This window comes from Pelophylax lessonae (assembly GCF_965119305.1).
Source record: "Pelophylax lessonae genome assembly, chromosome: 4".
Taxonomy (NCBI): domain Eukaryota; kingdom Metazoa; phylum Chordata; class Amphibia; order Anura; family Ranidae; genus Pelophylax; species Pelophylax lessonae.
Window position 1 is genome coordinate 152,150,960 of NC_138771.1, and position 22,302 is coordinate 152,173,261.

At 45.2% G+C, this 22,302-nt stretch overlaps 1 protein-coding gene across 1 annotated transcript in view; it reads right to left on the reverse strand.

Moving 5' to 3' along the window:
- LOC309554852 (transmembrane protein 53-A-like) overlaps window positions 1-19,716 on the reverse strand; it is a 57,557-nt gene extending 37,841 nt beyond the window's left edge. The window contains exon 1 of the mRNA XM_082256574.1: window positions 19,591-19,716. Coding sequence (XP_082112700.1) covers window positions 19,591-19,680 — 90 coding nt within the window. The 5' untranslated portion in view covers window positions 19,681-19,716. The remainder of the gene's footprint in view (window positions 1-19,590) is intronic.
- Window positions 19,717-22,302: the final 2,586 nt, after the last annotated feature.

Here is a 22,302-nt window from a genome sequence, read left to right on the forward strand (position 1 = left end):
GGTTGCTTTCGCAGTATGCTTCGGGTCATTGTCCATCTGCACTTTGAAGCGCCGTCCAATGAGTTCTGAAGCATTTGGCTTAATATGAGCAGACAATATTGCCTGAAATACTTCAGAATTCATCCTGCTGCTTTTGTCAGCAGTCACATCATTAATAAATACAAGAGAACCAGTTCCATTGGCAGCCATACATGCCCACGCCATGACACTACCACCACCATGCTTCACTGATGAGGTGGTATGCTTTGGATCATGAGCAGTTCCTTTCATTCTCCATTCTCTTCTCTTCCCATCACTCTGGTACAAGTTGATCTTGGTCTCATCTGTCCATAGGATGTTGTTCCAGAACTGCGAAGGCTTTTTTAGATGTTGTTTGGCAAACTCTAATCTGGCCTTCCTGTTTTTGAGGCTCACCAATGGTTTACATCTTGTGGTGAACCCTCTGTATTCACTCTGGTGAAGTCTTCTCTTGATTGTTGACCATATGTGTGCACAGCCATTTGCATTAAGGTGTGCACCCCAAAACTCAAACATATGCTGTATTCATGTGTGTGCGCATGTGTTTTCTATACTGGCAGTGTCAGTAGAGCAGTGGATGGTGTCACAAGGGGCAAGGATTGGAGACAGTAGGATATTTTTTACAATTTTATTTATTTATTTATTTATTTTAGCAGAAAGATACTTTTTTTGTATTTGGTTAAATATTAGGGGTCTAAACATGGGGAATATGTGTCACACAGGTGATTAGGGTGTACCCAGGCACACCCTGTGCGCACGCCTATGTTGTTGACTTTGACACACATACACCTACCTCCTACCGTTCTTGATCTGGCCAACTGTTGTGAAGGGTGTTTTCTTCACCATGGAAAGAATTCTTCGGTCATCCACCACAGTTGTTTTCCGTGGTCTTCCGGGTCTTTTGGTGTTCCTGAGCTGTTTTTGCTATCTCTCTGATGGGTTTGTTTTGTTTTTTCAGCCTAGTGATGGCTTGCTTCACTGATAGTGACAGCTCTTTGGATCTCATATTGAGAGTTGACAGCAACAGATTCCAAATGCAAATAGCACACTTGAAATTAACTCTGGACCTTTTATCTGCTCCTTGTAAATGGGATAATGAGGGAATAACACGCACCTGGCCATGGAACAGCTGAGCAGTCAATTGTCCCATTACTTTGTCTCTTATAAAGTGGGAGGCACATAAACAAACTGTTGTAATTCCTACACCTTTCACCTGATTTGGGTGTAAATACCCTCAAATTAAAGCTGAAAGTCTGCAGTTAAAGCACATCTTGTTTGTTTTATTTCAAATCAATTGTGGTGGTGTATAGAGCCAAAAAGATTAGAATTGTGTTGATGTCCCAATATTTATGGACCTGACTGTACCTTTTCTCATCAGCAGTGTATAACAGTCATGCGACTTCTATCAGTTCCTAGTAAAGCTTGTAGGAGGAGTTGTCATTTCCCCCACGGTTGTCCTATCAGGCTTCAAGACCCCTGACTCTGTCTGGACAGTACTGATTGGCCCTGTGCTGATCATATGCACTAGCCCAAGAAAAGAAAAAAAAAAAAAAGCATATGCAGCCTGACTTCATAGACTGTAAATATCAAGGTTACTTTTTGGAGACGGTGGAAGAAGGAGATGATCAGAGAAGACAGGATCAAACAGCCTTTTACACAATGGACAGGATTAACCCCTTAGCTTTGTAGCACTGCCCCCTAGAGGACTGCTGGATAGAACCCTTTCTGGATTCCCCTGGGTTACCCATAGCAACTGGTTGCAGAAACTTATCACTTTAAGTCCTTGGCTCAGTCAATAATCTGTCCAGGGGATGTTTTGTAGTTTTATTTAGAACTTGGATAGGAGAAGAAATGAGTGGGATACTCCAACTGATAATTATTCACAGTATTGAGGACAACTGACTTTAGAATGCAGCAAGGCCGCTGCTTCACTCTGCCACTGAAGTGAAGATAATTTAGGTGTTCCTGCTTGAAAAATTCTCTTCAGGGTTCTAAAACTCGGCACCCTCTTTCACTCTCTCTGTGTGCTGACACCCGTCCACTGACTCTACACTCCGGAGTTGTCCCCTTCCTGGGCAAGTTCCTCTGTACTCACAAACACTGTTTTTCCAGATTCACTTCAGCCCCGACTCCTCCAGTCAGCTTCTCCAGGACCTCTGGGTTCAGTCACACTTCCTGGTTCACTAGGCAGACTGTCTGTGACCACCATCCACAGCTACAGAAAGAGCCAGCCGTCACCCTCCTTCCGGGACCTGGCTTCCTGCCCAAAGACCCTCTACAACATGTGCCCTTGGCTTTTATACCCTATCCCATGATGCACCTCTTCCGTGCCAAACCCATGGGATATATATTAACCACTTGCCGTCTGCTCACTAGAGCTCTACTGCGGCAAAGTGGCTCTTGTAGGTCTGACGACGTAGACCTACGTCAGCAGACACTCCCCCTTCTCGGCGCCGCGCGCGCCGCCGGAGGCTCGCTCCCGCTGTATTCAGTCACAGCGGGAGTCAGGCCAGGGGAGGAGCAGCGGCGATCGCCGCTGCTCTTCCCCGATCGTCGGGGAATAGAGTCTGGAGATCCGCCCGCCTGTGTAAACAAAGCGGGCGGATCTCCTAAGTGACAGGCAGGGTCGGATTGCAGGGTTCAGCATAGCTGAACCTGTGATCTGTCCTTGTGTCACTCAGTCACCTCCCCCCACACATGTCAGTAAGCACCAGGCATACATTAACCCCTCCCTCTTCAATAAAATTAACCTCTTCCCTGCCAGTGTCATTTTTACAGTAACAGTGCATATTTATAGCACTGATTACTGTAGTAATGTCACTGGTACCCCCAAAAGTGTCAAAAATGTCAGTCAAGGGTCCGATCTGTCCACCGCAATGTCGCAGTCCCGCAAAAAAAAAAAATCGCAGATCGCCACCATTACTCGTTAAAAAAAAAAAAAAAAAAAATCACCAAAAATGACAGAAATCTTTCCCTTAGTTAGTAAACGCAATAACTTTTGCGCAAACCAATCAAAATACGCTTATTGGGATTTTTTTACCAAAAATATGTAGCAGAAAGCAAATTGGCCTAAAATGTTAAAAAATTTAGATTTTTACATTTTTTGGGGGGGGAATTTCATATAAAAAAATGTGAAAAATATTGTTATTTTTTCAAAATTGTCGCTTTTTTTTTTTTGTTTATAGCGCAAAAAGTAAATTTCGTTTGGGTACGGCGTTGCATGACCGCGCAATTGTCAGTTAAAGTCGCACAGTGCCGAATCGCAAAAAGTGGCCCAGATTTAAGACAGCAAAATCCTCCGGTGGTAAAGTGGTTAACCGCTTTACCACTGCTCACTGTGCTGCTACTGCAGCACAGTGGCTCGTTATTGTCTGGCGACGTAGGTCTACGTCACCAGACATTCGCCTCTCTCGGCGGCGCGCGCGCCGCCAGAGGCTCACTCCCGCTGTTTTCAGTCACAGCGGGAGTCAGGCCAGGGGAGGAGCGGCGGCGACTGCCAATCGTCGGGGAATCGAGTTTGGAGATCCGCCCGCCTGTGTAAACAGAGCGGGCGGATCTCCTAAGTGACAGGCAGGGTCAGATTTCAGGGTTCAGCATAGCTGAACCCTGGATCTGTCCTTGTGTCACACAGTCACCTCCCCCCCCCACACGTTAGTAAGCACCAGGCATACATTAACCCCTCCCTCTCCAATAAAATTAACCCCTTCCCTGCCAGTGTCATTTTTACAGTAACAGTGCATATATATATAGCACTGATTACTGCAGTAATGTCACTGGTACCCCCAAAAGTGTCAAAAATGTCAGTCAAGGGTCCGATCTGTCCGCCGCAATGTCGCAGTCCCGCAAAAAAAAGGTCGCAGATCGCCGCCATTACGCGTTAAAAAAAAACACCAAAAATGACATAAATCTTTCCCTTAGTTAGTAAACGCAATAACTTTTGCGCAAACCAATCAAAATACGCTTATTGTGATTTACGGAGTTACTAAGTCCAAAATTTTTCATACGACAGAAAGAAAATTCAGAAGTGATGTGATGTATTTTTGGATGAAAACTCTAAAAGCCAATATAGTATGAGAACAGTTTTTGTGTTTGTCCCTTTGGATGATTTCGGACGAAAGCTGTATACTAACGATCAGATTATCGTACAGTTGCGTCAAAAGCTATATTTTTTTATAATTTTCTGATCGTGTGTACGGGGCTTAAGAGTCCAGATATATCCAAATGTCATTATCATCTGCAAGGCCCGTCTATTGAAGGAAGTCTACCGTAACCACTTTCCCTCCAGAAGATTTTACCGGTAATTGCCTTCATGACCAGGCCATTTTTTCAGTTCAGCACTGCACTAATTAACCAATTCTGGACCACCAGCCGCAGTTTTACTGCGGCAGGCAGCCCCTCCTGCGCAAACCGACGTAGGACTAAACCGGTCGCGTGCCTGGTGCTAAGGGGCGCTTCCGCCCCCACTAGGCAGCGGGGATGCCGATGCACAGGGCCGACGGCCACCCGCGATTGCTACCCGCTGAGAGAGGACGGGCAGCTGTTCTAAACACAGCTGACCGTTGTTCTCTCTGGAATGATCACAGAGTGCCTGTGATCCTTCCATATAGGATCACAGCTCTCTATGGTCATTTCAAAAGCCCCCCCCCCCCCACAGTTAGTAAACACTCCCCTAGGCTCACATTTAACCCTTTGATCACCCACTAGGTTAACCCCTTCCCTGCCAATATCATTATTATGGTCCCCCCAAAAGTGTAAAAAATTACAACATTTTCCCCCTAGTTTGTAGACACGATAACTTTTGCGCAAACCAATCAAAATACATTAATTGGTACTTTTTTTACCAAAAATATGTAGCAAAATACAAATTGGCCTAAAAGGATGCCCTATGATTACACACACTGCTGTGTCACACATTTTACAGAGCCTGCCTTCCGAACTACAGAGGTGAGTTTCAGGAGGAGGAGTCAGTAGAGGAATCACTGCCTGCTGGCAGCAATGTACCATGGGATATGTAGTCCTTACAAAGTAAACAGCAGAAGAGAATTTGCAACGCATACAGAAAATCCAGGAAAATGTGAAAAGAGATGGCAAGCAGACAGGTAGCACTCAGTAATCTTATATTGGTTTGTAAAATAGAACTATAGTTTGTATTGCCATTATAATCCTGATGTTATAAATTTAAAGTGTATAATGTGACTATAGACCTAAGATTCGCATATACAGAAAAACCTTGGATTGAGAGTAACTTGGTCTCTGAGTGTTTTCAAGACAAGCAAAACATTTTTTATAAACTTTACCTTGATAAACGAGCAAGGTCTTGCAATACGCGTTGCGTTGCGTCACGTCACAACTAAGTATAAAAGAGAAGAGAGGCGCCTCTTAGTGTAGCAATATGGTTACATTTAATGAAGAAACAATATTTAGCAACTCGCATGGTTGATGAATAAATCAGGCACATCTAAGTATGCAGGCATCTGGGGTAAAGCTGTCCACATAGACTGTCCTCCACACCCCCATCAACGTCATCCCTTCCACACTGCGCTTCGTGCACGAACTTCAACCCTCGCTTTCAGATCGCTCTACTGCAGAGTAGTCTACCTGGTCACGATTGCAGACTGACGGTGGTGAGAGCTGGCGGTGATGAGGACGGTCTATGGACAGCTTTACCTGCAGTATGCCTGCATACTTAGATGTGCCCGTTTAATCATCAACCATGTGAGTTGCAATGGTTGTGGAACGAATCATCTGAATTTCTATTATTTCTTATGGGGAAATTTGCTTTAATATAAGAGCGTTTTGGATTACAAGCACATTTCTGGAAAGAATTATGCTCGCATTCCAAGGTTTTACTGTAACTTCAACTGCCATTGCAATCTGCTGATCATTTTGATAAAGGGTCTTGACAAAAGACAACCCAGCACCAACTGCAATTTGCCTGTTTGCGAACCGCGCCACAGTCCCTCAGGCTGCTAGGAAGTGACTTCAGCGCCAGCGACTACCTCGCCCTTTTCCAAGATGGCCGTGGACCGGAAGCTTGTTGCGGAAATGTAGCCATGTCCGGCCCCGTCGCCATCTTGCTCCTTCACAGTGAGGAGCTCCAGGAAGCCGGGTCAGCCGGCCCGAGCAGGCACCCGAAGGGGGGGTCAGCACCGCTCTCACTCACCCGCACCTTTGAGCAGGGACCCCCCCACCCCACAACCTTCCGGAGGGATCGCCGAAAGAACTCAGGCATAACCAGGTACTGTACTTGGGGGGGGGGGGGGGGGAGGGGACACCGCCAGCATCCTGGGAAGATGGTTGCATACCTCTCAGTAGGGCAAAACCTCAGTGTGCTGCCCCTCACTTGCACTGCCCAAGGCTCGCTGAGCTGCATGGGAGGCTGATCTGGGAGCCTCCTGCAGATAGCACAGAGACTGGACAATAACAAACTGTTGCAGCTCTCATGGGTCCAGAAGAAACACAATTAAACTGAGGCTGAAGGTATGACTGATTTTTTTTTATAATGGTGGACTAATGTGTTTCCTGTTTCAGGTGTGAGAAGCCAATCTCTCAGGTGGTGCCCTGGAAGACGATTAGAGAAAAATGGTGACAGGAGAGAGAGAGAGCTCCAGTTGATTGACAACCTTAGCTCTGTTCCTGTGTGGAGGGGGAGGGGTGGGTGTCCGTCCGTCCATTCCTATCAGCTTTCACCGAACTCTGCATAGTGTAATTTCAGCTCTTCCCCCTTTTTTCTAACAGCTCAGACAAGCTTATAAATTCAGCACTTTAATGGATGTAGAGAAGAGAAACAGGTACAACTTATGTAGGAGGATTGGTTTTATCTCTGTGTATCACCTGAGGATAATTTGTTCACTAGGTATATGTAAGGTTTTACAATAACTTTAAAGCAGTAGCAAACTCTGTAAACAAAAAAAAAGGCAATGTTATAATGTGGCAGTATGTATCACATACTAGCTCATTATACCTTTGTCTTTCAGGTTTTTTTTTTTTTTTTTCCTTCCTGAGGTTTACAACCTCTTGAATAAACATTTACCGGACAGGTCAAAATAGGCTTACCGTACATAATTTCCCAGTTTTCCATGGATCACAGATTTTCCCGGGGGTAATTCTTTGTGAGCAATGTGAGAAAAACAGCCAGAACCATACTACCAGCATTATTAAAAATATTAAAATCCACTTACACTATATTACCAAAAGTATTGGGACGCCTGCCTACACGCACGTGGGGTTCAATATTGCGTTGGCCCACCATTTGCAGCTTTAACAACTCTTCTGGGAAGGCTGTCCACAAGGTTTAGGAGTGTGTCTATGGAATTGTTTGACCATTCTTCCAGAAGCACATTTGTCAGGTCAGGAACTGATGTTGGACGAGAAGGCCTGGCTTGCAGTCTCCGCTTTAATTCATCCCAAAGCTGTTCTATAGGGTGGAGATCAGGACTCTGTGCAGGTCAGTCAAGTTCCTCCACCCCAAACTCGCTCATTCATGTCTTTTTGGACCTTGCTTTGTGCACTGGTCCAAATCATTTGCTGGAGGGGGGATTATGGTGTGGGGTTGTTTTTCAGGGGTTGGGCTTGGCCCCTTCGTTCCATTGAAGGGAACTCCTAAGGTGTCAGCATACCGAGACATTTTGGACAACTTTGTGGGAACAGTTTGGGGGTGGCCCCTTCCTGTTCCAACATGAGTGCACACCAGTGGACAAAGCAAGATCCATAAAGACATGGATGAGCGAGTTTGGAGTGAAAAACCTTGACTAGCCTGCACAGAGTCCTGACATCAATCAACAGAACACCTTTGGGATAATTTAGAGTACAGACTGCGAGCCAGGCCTTCTCGTCCAACATCAGTGCCTGACCGCAGAAATGAAAGAATGGTCAAACATTCCCATAGACACACTTCTAAACCTTGTGGACAGCCTTCCCAAAAAAACTGAAGCTGCAAAGTTTGGGCTAACTCAATATTGAACCCTATAGACTAAAGCCCTGTACACACGCATCCAAAATTGGCAGGGAATTTTCGTCCCAACGTCCGATCTGCCGATTTTCGGCTTGTTAGTATGATGCTTCCGACAACCAAATCCGACTTTTCAGCCGAAAAAAATCTGGTGTGTAGACTATAAAATTTTTGTTGGCCGTCAAAACACAGTCAGTACAAATTTCGACAGGGAAAAATCTGATGAGAAAGACTGGGCATGCTCAGAGAAGAAAGAACACAAAGAAAGCAAACCAACACATGACATCACTTCTGAAGTAGATTTTTGTTGGGCGAGAAAATTCGTGTGCAGTCTAGGCACATTCCAACCAACAAAACACCACTCTGGACAAAAGTCGGACGATCGGTCGGCCGATAATCGTTGCGTGTGTACAGGGCTTTAGACTGGGATACCATTACAGTTCATGTGCGTGTAAAGGCAGGCGTCCCAATACTTTTGGTAATATAGTGTACTTTGACTAGATTTCGCAGTGCATGCACCAGAAAGCAAACGTTGCAGTTTGCCAAAGTAAAACTTTACTGGGTGTGAGCGACTTAGGTTTCGGATTGTGAAAGGCTCCTTTTGTCAGTTTATGGCACTAGGTATTTGATAAACATAGAAGAAAAAAAGTTTTGGGTATGACACTAAGGCTCAGTTCACATTTGTGCGATGCGGGAACGCTGCGAATATGCAGCGTGTTCCCGCATTGCATCCGCACATCTGGCAGTTCACACTGCCATATGCGATACGCAGGGGGTGTCAATTAAATGTTAACGACACCCCCAGTTTGATCGCATATCGCAGTGCGATCTGCAAGTTCGCACAGGATCGGATCGCACAAGTGTGAACCACTGTGCGATCCGATTCTGAGGCGGCTCAAAAAATGCCTCATGTGCGAGTTTGCTGCGGATGCGCTGCAAATTCAGCCATACAAAGTCTATGGCTGAACTCGCATCCGCACAGGAGATCGCATGTAATGAAGGCGCAGTGCGCTCCGAATTACATGCGATCATCGCATCCACAGAAGTATGAACCGGCTCTAACTGCTGGTGTTGCCCCAGACCATGTACAAATGACGGCTTACTTTCTTTTCCTAGAAGTCCTATTATTGGATTACTAGATGTGGACTTGTGCCAGCTCAGTCATACATTACACACCTGCCAGCAGTTGGCAGGTAATACAGTGATATGAACGTGGATCGCTGCCCAGTAAAAAGATTGGGGGGGGGGGGGGGAGTGGATCTCTGCTTTCTGTTTCAAGTAATACTAAAGCTCTGTCCACAAGTATACTAAAATAAATACAATGTTTTTTTTCAGATTTTTTACTGAAGTACACCCCTGGACACAGATGTGTAGTACACGTGTACAGTACTATAAAGTACACCCCTGGACACAGATGTGTAGTACACGTGTACAGTACTAAAGTACACCCCTGGACACAGATCTGTGGTACACACGTGTACAGTACTATAAAGTACACCCCTGGACACAGATGTGTAGTACACGTGTACAGTACTATAAAGTACACCCCTGGACACAGATGTGTAGTACACGTGTACAGTACTAAAGTACACCCCTGGACACAGATGTGTAGTACACGTGTACAGTACTAAAGTACACTTCTGGACACAGATCTGTGGTACACACGTGTACAGTACTATAAAGTACACCCCCAGTACACAGATGTGTAGTACACACGTGTACAGGTACTAAAGTACATTCTAGGACACAGATGTGTAGTACACACGTGTACAGTACTATAAAGTACACCCCCAGTACACAGATGTGTAGTACACACGAGTACAGGTACTAAAGTACATTCTAGGACACAGATGTGTAGTACACACGTGTACAGTACTAAAGTACACCCCTGGACAGAGATGTGTAGTACACACGTGTACAGTACTAAAGTACATTCTAGGACACAGATGTGTAGAACACCCGTGTACAGTACTATAAAGTACATTCTAGGACACAGATGTGTAGAACACCCGTGTACAGTACTATAAAGTACACCCCTAGACACAGATGTGTAGTACACATGTGTACAGGTACTAAAGTACACCCCCAGTACACAGATCTGTGGTACACACGTGTACAGGTACTAAAGTACACCCCCAGTACACAGATCTGTGGTACACACGTGTACAGGTACTGAAGTACACCCCTGGACACAGATCTGTAGTACACCAGAGGATCTGGGGAAGGGCGGATGGCGCAACGGGACAATTGCCCCCCGAAAATATTACCCACTCCAGTCCAGAGAGTCTCCCAATGTCTGAGTCCCAGGCCAGCAGCTGCAGCGGAGCCGAGAGCATCTGTTGTAGTAACGCCGCGCCACTGGCCTATACTGCAGTGCACTGGTTGCTATCGCCGCCCGGCGTGTAGCAACCAGTGACGTCACCTGAGGAGGCGAGTGAGGCCCCAGCATTCACAGTGGAGCCTTCTTCCTCCTCTGCCGTGCGCTGAGTGGAGTGTTGGCTCCACCCACCTCCTCCCTCCAGCTACTCCAGGCCAGGGCAGCACAGAGCACAACAAACATGAGTACAATTGAATATGAAGGCTCTTTTTTAATGTGAGAGGGGAGCTCTGTGGGGACCCTGATGGGAGGGGGAGGCTCTGTGGGGACCCTGTGAAAGGGGAGGGGGCTCTGTGAGGACCCCAATACCCTGATGTGAGGGGGAGGGCTCTGTGGGGACCATGATGTAATAAGGGGGGCTCTGGGGACCCTAATGTAAGGTGGGGTGGCTCAGGGCACCTTAATGTAAAGGGGGTGGCTCTGGAGACCCTGGAGTAAGGGGGGGGGGGTGACTCTGAGGACATAAGGGGGGGGTCTGATAAAGAGGGGGGGGGATTTATGATGTAAGGGGGGGGACATTCATGTAAACAAGGGGGCTTGTCCTGACTGCAGCACTCTGTTGTCTTGTCTGATAGAATTGCTTCTGATAAACAGTCCTGCAGTATTCGGTCAGCACATGAAGCCAGTGACTGCATGCTGATCAGTGTATTCTGACAGTGGGGGAATCCTGCTGCCAGAATATACAGACACAACAGGGAGGATTTCCCCATTCACCTTGGAATGTGTGGATGAGGAAATGTATTCAGTTTATTTTGTTCAGCTGACTGGCTGAATGAAAAATCCTGAACCATGTATGGCGAGCTTTACTCAGAGCCCCTGTACTCTATACATTACCCATGGCCCCTGTACTCTATACATTACTCATGGCCCCTGTACTCTATACATTACCCATGGCCCCTGTACTCTATACATTACTCATGGCCCCTGTACTCTATACATTACCCATGGCCCCTGTACTCTATACATTACCCATGGCCCCTGTACTCTATACATTACCCATGGCCCCTGTACTCTATACATTACCCATGGCCCCTGTACTCTATACATTACCCATGGCCCCTGTACTCTATACATTACCCATGGCCCCTGTACTCTATACATTACTCATGGCCCCTGTACTCTATACATTACCCATGGCCCCTGTACTCTATACATTACCCATGGCCCCTGTACTCTATACATTACCCATGGCCCCTGTACTCTATACATTACCCATGGCCCCTGTACTCTATACATTACTCATGGCCCCTGTACTCTATACATTACTCATGGCCCCTGTACTCTATACATTACCCATGGCCCCTGTACTCTATACATTACCCATGGCCCCTGTACTCTATACATTACTCATGGCCCCTGTACTCTATACATTACTCATGGCCCCTGTACTCTATACATTACCCATGGCCCCTGTACTCTATTACATTACCCATGGCCCCTGTACTCTATTACATTACCCATGGCCCCTGTACTCTATACATTACCCATGGCCCCTGTACTCTATACATTACCCATGGCCCCTGTACTCTATACATTACTCATGGCCCCTGTACTCTATACATTACTCATGGCCCCTGTACTCTATACATTACTCATGGCCCCTGTACTCTATACATTATGATGTTTTGTATGTTACTTACTCCTCCTGACCCCTGCACTCTACACAGTATGTTGTACATTACATAGCCCTGACCAAAGTGTTTATTGTCCCAACAGTTGCAGGTTTTAATGAGGATCTTCTTTAAGGTAGGCTCAGTGATCAGTTTCTGTGCGAAGTAAAGCATATGTGATGGAAACATTTAATTTTTTATAAATGATCGTTCATTATGAGGTTTATATGGGTCTATAAAATGGTTACCTCCTGTGGCACAGTGATCAGGAGTATTTTGTGGTATGTGTGTGCAGTGTATACAGCGTGTAGGCACAGATTCTGTTTTATTGCCCCCTTTTAACCCTTTCCACTTTTAGCTGGGTACACACTTAAAGAGAAGTATGGGGAAAGTTTGCTTTGCAATACAGATCTGTAAGCAACAACTTATTTTCTGGCAGTGCCCCTCCCGAGAGTAAACTCTGGATCTGCCCCTGTAGTACACACGTGTACAGGTACTGAAGTACACCCCTATAAGAAGACCATCCGAACAATTATGTATATATGGATCTGAGTCAAAGCTTTGCACAACTTGAAGGGTTAGGTTAACTAATAACCCCTTCACAGCAGTAAACAACACCCGTCACTCCAGGGTGCAGAAATACGGCTGTACGAATCTCGGCGCAACTGTGCATGAGTCCTCAACATTTATAATTGGGATTTGTAAGCCTCATGCACACTGGACATTTTGCTAACTCTCCAAAACTATTTATTTCCTGGCAGCAGCATTTTGGCAAAAAAAACACCCTTGAGGCATGTAGAGGCACGTAAAATGTTGAGAAGCGTCAAGTGCATGGATGTTAATTCATTGCAATAATTTATTCTGGATATTAAAGTGAATTACCGCTTAAGCGCTAAACGCGTTTGCATGAGTCAAGCATTTTTTTCTGCCAAAACTCTGCAGCTCCTGAATGCACTGGCTGTGTTTTTTTTATTTCTGCCTTTACCGCTTCTGGACCGCCCACTGCATATATACTGCGGCAGGGCGGCCCTCCTGCGTGAACCGATGTAGGGCTACATCGGTCGTGCGCCTGCAGCTAGGGGGGGGGGGGGGGACACCCACGATCGTTCCCCCCTGAGAGAGAAGGACGGGCAGCTGTTGTAAACACAGCTGACCGTTCTGCTCTCTGGAATGATCACAGAGCTCCTGTGATCCTTCATCCTATGTAGGATCACAGGTCTCCATGATCATTTCACAAGCCACGCCCCCCCCCCCCCCCCCCACAGTTAGAATCACTCCCCTAGGCTCACATTTAACCCCTTCCCTGCCAATTGCATTATTATAGTAACAGTGCATGTTTTTAGCACTGGTCCCCCCAAAAGTGTCAAAATGTCAGTTAGGGGTCCGATCTGTCCACCACAATGTCAGTCCCACTAAAAATTGCAGAAAGCCGCCATTACTAGTAAAAAAAAAAAAGGCATAAATCTTTCCCGTAGTTAGTAGACACGATAACTTTTGCCCAAACCAATCAAAATATGCTTATTGCGATTTTTTTTTTACCAAAAATATGTATAGCCAGGTCCATAAATATTGGGACATCGACACAATTTGAATATTTTTGGCTCTATACACCACCACAATGGATTTGAAATGAACCAAACAAGATGTGCTTTAACTGACTTTAAATGAGTTCTGAAGCATTTGGCTGAATATGAGCAGATAATATTGTCCGAAACACTTCAGAATTCATCCTGCTGCTTTTGTCAGCAGTCACATCATCAATAAATACAAGAGAACCAGTTCCATTGGCAGCCATACATGCCCACGCCATGACACTACCATCAACATGCTTCACTGATGAGGTGGTATGCTTTGGATCATGAGCAGTTCCTTTCCTTCTCCATACTCTTCTCTTCCCATCACTCTAGTACAAGTTAATCTTGGTCTCATCTGTCCATAGGATGTTGTTCCAGAACTGTGAAGGCTTTTTTTAGATGTTGTTTGGCAAACTCTAATCTGGCCTTCCTGTTTTTTAGGCTCACCAATGATTTACATTTTGTGGTGAACCCTCTGTATTCACTCTGGTGAAGTCTTCTCATGATTGTTGATTTTGACACACATACACCTACCTCCTGGAGAGTGTTCTTGATCTGGCCAACTGTCGTGAAGGGTGTTTTCTTCACCAGGGAAAGAATCCTTCGGTCATCCACCACAGTTGTTTTCCATGGTCTTCCGGGTCTTTTGGTGTTGCTGAGCTCTCCGGTGCGTTCTTTCTTTTTAAGGATGTTCCAAACAGTTGATTTGGCCACACCTAATGTTTTTGCTATCTCTCTGATGGGTTTGTTTTGTTTTTTCAGCCTAATGATGGCTTGCTTCACTGATAGTGACAGCTCTTTGGATCTCATATTGAGAGTTGACAGCAACAGATTCCAAATGCAAATAGCACACTTGAAATTAACTTTTATCTGCTCCTTGTAAATGATAATTAGGGAATAACACACACCTGGCCATGGAACAGCTGAGCAGCCAATTGTCCCATTACTTTTGGTCCCTTAAAAAGTGGGAGGCACATATACAAACTGTTGTAATCCCTACACCGTTTACCTGATTTGGATGGAAATGCCCTCAAATTAAAGCTGAAAGTCTGCAGTTAAAGCACATCTTGTTTGTTTAATTTCAAATCCATTGTGGTGGTGTATAGAGCCAAAAAGATTTGAATTGTGTTGATGTCCCAATATTTATGGACCTGACTGTAGCTGAAAATAAATTGGCCTAAAATGTTAAAAAAAAAAATCGATTTAAAATTTTTTTTTTTGGGAATGTTATATAGCAGAAAGTGAAAAATATTGTTTTTTTTTCAGAATGGTCGCTCTTTTTTTGTTTATAGCGTAAAAAATAAAAATCACAGAGGTGATCAAATACCACCAAAAAAAGCTCTATTTGTGGGGAAAAAAAAGGACATAAATTTTATTTAGGTACAGCGTCGCACGACCGCGCAATTGTCCGTTAAAATAACGCAGTGCCAAATCGCAAAATATGGCCTGGTCATTAAGGGGGAAAAGCTTCCGGTCGTAAAGTGGTTAAAGGAATACTACAGGCAAGCATATGTGCAAATATATTAAAAAGCTCTCTTTGTACCTTTATATTTGTTCAAAAGTGCTCAGGTCATGTCATTTTATTTCCTCAGCTTCCTCTTTACAGCAGCTGGGTGTGCCATTACTCCCCAGATGCTGGGCGTGTTCCAACATGAATAATTCATTTTAGGAAGTGACGTTGTTGTGGTTAGTAAGAAGTGCGTGTCTCTCTGACTGTGCCATGTGCTGCTTCAGCCACATGCAGTGAGCATACCATACTTACCAAACCTGCTTGTCTGCTCTCTCTCTCCCTTCCTCTCTCAGGAAGCTGTTAGCCAAAACAAGGCTTTGAAGACATGAGGATATCGTTCTCTGTCTGACTAAGGAGAGGAGGGATGGGGGTGGGGCTGGGCAGGACAGGGCGGTTGTAATGAATAGTAGGCATGCCTGGGCAAGAGAGAAGGACAACGTTTTCAGGGAGTAAAAGGCACCATGGAGATTTCAGATAACAGGAAATAGCGTTGTCAGTGAAGAACAGGAAGAAGCCGTTTGTTCAGTTTAGAGATAAGACTTTCTAAGCTCCACAAGCAGCTAGCCAAAAAATGAATAATATCAAAGATAAAGATATTTAACATACTATTAATAGGAAACATGAAATTTTTGACTGGAATTCCCCTTTAAGCGTCTCTAAACACCTGCACTATATTGCCAAAAGTATTGGGACACCTGCCTTTACACGCATATGAACCTTAATGGCATCCCTGTCTTAGTCCATAGGATTCACTATTGAGTTGGCCCACCCTTTGCAGCTTCAACTCTTCTGGGAAGGCTGTCCACAAGGTTTTGGAGTGTGTTTAACCATTCTTCCAGCAGCGCATTTGTGAGGTCAGGTACTGTTGTTGGAGAGAAGGCCTGGCTCGTAGTCTGCGCTCTAATTCCTCCCAAAGGTGTTCTATCGGGTTCAGGTCAGGACTCTGTGCAGGCAAGTCAAGTTCCTTCAACCCAAATTTACTCATTTATGTCTTTATGAACCTTGCTTTATGCACTGGTGCCCAGTCATGTTGGAACAGGAAGAGGCCATCCCCAAATTGTTCCCACAAAGTTGGGAGCATGAAATTGTCCAAAATGTCATGGTATGCAGACGCCTTCGAGTTCCTTTCATTGGCACTAAGGGGCCACACCCAACCCCTGAAAAACAACCCCACACCACAATCTCCTCCAAATGATTTGGACTAGTGCACAAAGCAAGATTCATAAAGACTTGGATGAGCGAGTTTCGGCCTGCACAGTCCTGACCTCAACCCGATAGAAAACTTTTGGGATGAATTCGAGCGGAAACTGCGAGCCAGGGCTTCTCGTCCAACATCAGTGCCTGACCTCACAAATGCACTTCTGGGAGAATGGTCAAACATTCCCATAGACACACTCCTAAACCTTGTAGACAGCCTTCCCAGAAGAGTTGAAGCTGTTATAGCTGTAAAGGGTGGGCCAACTCAATATTGAACCCTATGGACTAAGACTGGGATGCTATTAAAGTTTATGTAAAGGCAGGCGTCCCAATACTTTTGGTAATATAGTGTATGTGTAACAAAAATGTAATACTTTAACTTCTTTACGACCGCCCGCTGCGGATGTACTGCGGCAGGCAGCCACTCGCTCTCGGGAGTCTAGGGGGCGAGTGCGCGCTGCCGCCGGCGTGCTCCCGCCTCCGCTCGTCAGCGGGGAAGCCGATGCATGTGTTAGGTGGCTCCGATTGCCACCTGACACTCTCGATCGCTCCCCGCTGAGAGAGAAGGACGGTCAGCTGTTGTAAACACAGCCGACTGTCGTTCTCCCTGGGATGATCACAGAGCTCATGTGATCCTTCTATATAGGATCACATGTCTTTATGGTCATCTCAGAAGCCATGCCCCCCCCCCCCCCACAGTTAGAATCACTCCCCTAGGCTCACATTTAACCCCTTGATCACCTATACTGTTAACCCCTTCTCTGCCAGTGTCATTATTACAGTACATATTTTTAGCACTGATTACGGTAGTAATGTCACTGGTATCCCCAAAAGTGTCAATGTCAGTTCGGGGCCAAACTGTCTGCAGCAATGTTGCAGTCCCGCTAAAAAAAAAAAAAAAAACACAATAAAAATGACATAAATCTTTGCCGTTGTTAGTAGACGTGATAACTTTTGCGCAAAGCCATCGAAATATGCTTATTGCGATTTTTTTTTTTTTTTTTTACCAAAAATATGTAGCAGAAAACAAAATTGGCCTAAAATGTTAAAACATTTAGATTTTTACATTTTTTTTTTTGGGGGGGGGGGGGTGTCATAACAGAATCGGAAAATATTGTTTTTTTTTTCAAAATTGTCGCTCTTTTTTTTGTTTATAGCGCAAAAAAATAAAAAAAAAAAAAAAAAAAAAAAAAAAAAAAAAAAATCGCACAGGTGATCGAATACCACCAAAAGAAAGCTCTATTTGTGGGAAAAAAAGATGTAAATTTGGTTTGGGTACAGTGTCGCATGGCCGCGCAATTGTCCGTTAAAATAACGCAGTGCCGAATCGCAAAATAGGGCCTGGTCAGGAAGGGGGTAAAATCTTCCGGGACTGAAGTGGTTAAAGGTAGAGCTGTGAACACCAAAACGAGGGTTAATAATATTCCAATGAAATGCAATAATAGTTCATAAAGTTCAAGAAAAAATACTGTTGTGAAAAAAACAAAAAGGTCCATAAACACCCAGTGTTAATCTTCATAAGAAAGATTGGTGAAGGTTCTTTTAAAATGTAGTGATATTAGTGATATCCTTCTTCTTCCAAGATCTAGTTTCAAACCACCAAATCAGGTGCAAGTGATCCCGTTCTCAATGGATACCTCACCAGCTAATGCTGCCTTCCATTCGCATGGTCGGCATAATTGCTTGTTAATTGATTGAATGATTCCAAGATATAGATCAAATCCTTTGCTCAAATATCACGTAAGGCTCCTTTCACACGGCTTTCCGATCAGGTCAGCCTGTCAGTTTTCCAGGCAGACCTGATCGGATCCTCCATGCACCTCTATGAGGCAGCAGCTGTCAGCAGTGACATCTCCACTGACACCCGCTGCTGTCCGATCCTGTCTGTGAAATCCAGATGGATGGAAACCCTATTTTGCATCCGTCTGGAGGATTGGATTGGATGGGATCAGATGAAAACGGACAGGTGGTTCATTTTCATCTGATCCCCCATAGAGGAGAGCGGGGATCTGACAGGTCTGCCTCTGTACACAGAGCAGCGACGTTCCAGACGGAGCCGTCATCTGCTGGCTCAGCAGGGATCGGCAGATTGATCCCTGCTGAGTCTGCCGGGCGGAAAGGACCCTAAGGCCCCTTTCACACGTGGAGTCCGTTCAGATCTGCCTGTCAGTTTTTTTTTTTTTTTACGGCCCCATGCATCCCTATGGGGCATCGGATGTCAGCGGAGACATGTCTGCTGACATCCGATCTGATCCGTCAAAACCGGACGGATGGAAACCCTATTTTCCATTTGTCTGGTGGATCGGATTGGATGAGAATGGACAGACGGTCCGTTCCCATCTGATTCCCCCATAGAGATGAATGGGGACCTGACAGCTGTGTCTCTGCACACAGCACAGAGACACAGCTGTCATCCTCCTGCTCAGCGGGGGAAATCAGCGGATCGATCCCCCGCTAAGAAAAACGGAGTCCGTCTGGCATGTGTGAAAGAGCCCTTAGGTCCCTTTCACACTATCTGTCCGTCGGACAGATTCCGTTTTTCTCAGGGGGGGAATCGAGCCGCCGATCCCCCACTGAGCAGCAGGAGGACAGCTGTGTCTCCGCGCTGTGTGCAGAGACACAGCTGTCAGTTCCCCATTCATCTCTATGGGGGAAATCGGATGGGAACGGACCGTTGGTCCATTCTCATCCGATCCCATCCGATCCGCTGGACGGATGGAAAATAGGGTTTCCATCCGTCCAGATTTGATGGATCGGATCGGGTCGGATGTCAGCGGACATGTCTCCGCTGCCATTCGATGCCCCATAGGAATGCATGGGGGGACCGTTCAGATCCGCCAAAAAAACAGACAGGCGGATCTGAACGGTCCGCCTGTGTGAAAGGGGCCTTAGACAAAAAAAAGGGAAACCTCCAATGGCATATTACCCAATCAATCAACATTCATTAAAAAAAAAATCTTCTAAAAGAGCTGCTCACATTTAACACAAATAAAATGGGCGTTTAGGCAGTATGAATCATAATGTGGTACAAATACCAAGTCCTCATCTCCCCACCGATGGATGACCGCTGTCTGACCTGCTAATAGTGTGCTCTGTCCTACATATAGTGTATGTGTACATGGACATATGGGATAACATGCGGGGGCGTTTAGACGAAAAAATACACCAAACGCCCCTAGGAGCAGCGGAAGAAAAGTCCAATGTGAACGAGGCCTCATAAATGACATTTTTAGGATACGTAGTTCATTTTTATAAGTTTCCTCCCTATAAATAACACAGCATGATGGTGTACTTCCTGATCCGGGCTGTTCTTCTCATGCCTGTAGTACGAGGATATACTCAGCCGTACTCACCGTGCTGTAGTAGTAGGTCTGTGCTAAGCCGGATATAACAGAGTGCAAAGTACTAGAGATTCTCCCCATGATCACCATCTTCATCATCATAACCAGAACAAGTCAGGCAGCCCTTGAGTAAGGGAGTGTCTGCAAATCACATACTGCTCAGGAGGAGGAGGAGCAGATCCTCTGTCCTTTAGGGCTCATGTACAAGCGGTCTCCGGGTTACAAACAAGATAGGGACTGTAGGTTTGTTCTTAAGTTGAATTTGTTTGTAAGTCGGAAAAGGTACATTTTTTAAGTGTAGCTCCAGGCAAAATAATCATTTTTACGTTTTATAGATAGCATAGGGAAGGGTTAACACCCCTGTACCATTTGTTTTGCAGCCTGTGCCCCTGGTCAGAAGATTTCACTTTTAATTTCTGTCCCTATGACAACTGGATTTAGAAAATTTTGGGTTGTTGAGGAAACAAGGATTAGTGATAAAGCTTCGGTGGAGACACCTTTTTCCCTTGAGAACTCTTACAGGAGAGAATTTCCCTTCCTAGGAGGAGATTTCTCCTCACTTCCTGTTGTCTCCCTCCATTTGTAATTAGGAGTCGTTTGTAAGTCGGATGTTTGTAACCTGGGGACCGCCTGTACACCACAATCTCTGCATTCACCATGCATTTCTGCATGTGCGTCTGCGTACATTTCCAGTGCTTTTTTTTATTTATTGCAATTTATTTACCTATCTAATGCCCCATACACACGTGCAGATTATCTGCAGACTTTTGTCTGCAGACTTACCAAAACCATATAATATGAGGTCAAACCTAAACACTTTCAATTTGTATGCAATCCGGCAGGCCCTTGCACTACATAGAAAAGGTAAGTCTGCAGACAAAAGTCTGCAGATAATCTGCGTGTGTGTATGGGGCATTAGGCTTCTTTCATACGGCCGCTCAGTTTTTCGTCCGCTGCGGCACATTTTTTTTTTTTTTTTACGGACACGGATGACACTTGTGTCATCCGCTCCGTATATCATCCCATCCGTTTGCGGATGATATACGGACATAATGTATGTCTATGGGGATTGCGGATGTCAGCGGATGACACCGCTGACATCCGATTTTGCGTCCTTTCCGTTTTTTAAACGGAAGAAAAATAGGGTTCTGTTCCGTTCCAAAAAACGGAACAGAACTGAAAGGACGCAAATCGGATGCCAGCGGATGGTCATCCGCTGACATCCGCAATCCCATTGACATGCATTATGTCCGTATGTCACCCGCAAACGGATGGGGTGATATACGGACATACGGAACGCCCGTGTGAAAGGGGCCTAAGTTGCATTCACACGTTTGTAAACATTCATGTGCATTTGCGTTGTGTTTGCACCCGTTCTTGTGTGTTTGCTTGCGATCGTGTGCGTTTTCGGTGCGTTCTGGTGTAGAAAAATGCAGCATGTACTTTTTTTTTTTTAACTACTTCCGGACCACCCGAGACCGATTTACTGCGGCAAGCTGGCCCTGCTGCGCGACCGACGTACACCTACGTCGGTCGCGTGCCTGCAGCTAGGGGGCAGCCCACCCGGCAGCAGAGACCCTGATGCACAGGGCAGGCAGCTCCGATTACCACCCGCGACCGTTCCCCGCTGAGAGAGAAGATCGGTCAGCTGTTGTAAACACAGCTGACCATTCTTCTCTCTGGAAGGATCAGAGCTCCTGTGATCCTTCCTTCTAGGTAGGATCACAGGTCTTTATGGTCATTCCATAAGCCACGCCCCCATACAGTTAGAAACCCGACCCTAGGTACACATTTAACCCCTTGATCACCCACAGGGTTAACCCCTTCCCTGCCAGTGTCATCATTACAGTAGCAGTGCATATTTTTAGCACTGATTATTGTAGTAATGTCACTGGTCCCCCCAAAAGTGTCAAAAATGTCAGTTAGGGGTCCGATCTGTCCGCTGCAATGTCGCAGTCCCGCTAAAAATCGCAGATCGCCGCCATTACTAGTAAAAAAAAACAATAAAAATGACATAAAATCTTTCCCATAGTTAGTAAACGGAATAACTTTTGCACAAACCAATCAAAATACACTTATTGCGATTTTTTTTTATTTTTTTTTTTTTTTACAAAAATATGTAGCAGAAAACAAATTTGACTAAAATGTTACATTTTGATTTTTAATTTTATTTTGGAATGTTATATAGCAGAATGTGAAAAATATATATATTTTTTTTCTAAATTGTCGTTTTTTTTTTGTTTATAGCGCAAAAAATAAAAATCACACAGGGGATCGAATACCAATACCAAATGAAAGCTCTATTTGTGGGGAAAAAAAGGACATCAATTTCGTTTAGGTACAGCATCGCACGCACGCGCAATTGTCCATTAAAATAACGCAGTGCCGAATCGCAAAATAGGGCCTGGTCATTAAGAGGGAAAATCTTCCGGTCCAGAAGTGGTTAATGCACACGATGCAGTGGTGTAAACTTGGCTCATTGGAATACATTAGTTTTTCTTGCATATGCATTTGTAGTGCGTTTTTTGCTGTGTTTAAAAACGCATCTGACTGCATCTGGTGTGAATGAGCTGCCAGTGATGACCAGCACACAATACATTCCCTTATAGCAGCAGCAATTACAGTGCAGGCTTTATTATGGGGTGATCTTCTATCTTTACACCAGGCAGTGCTTGAATAACCACACACAGGATGAAGCGCACTCATGTGCAGAGAACTGTCTTG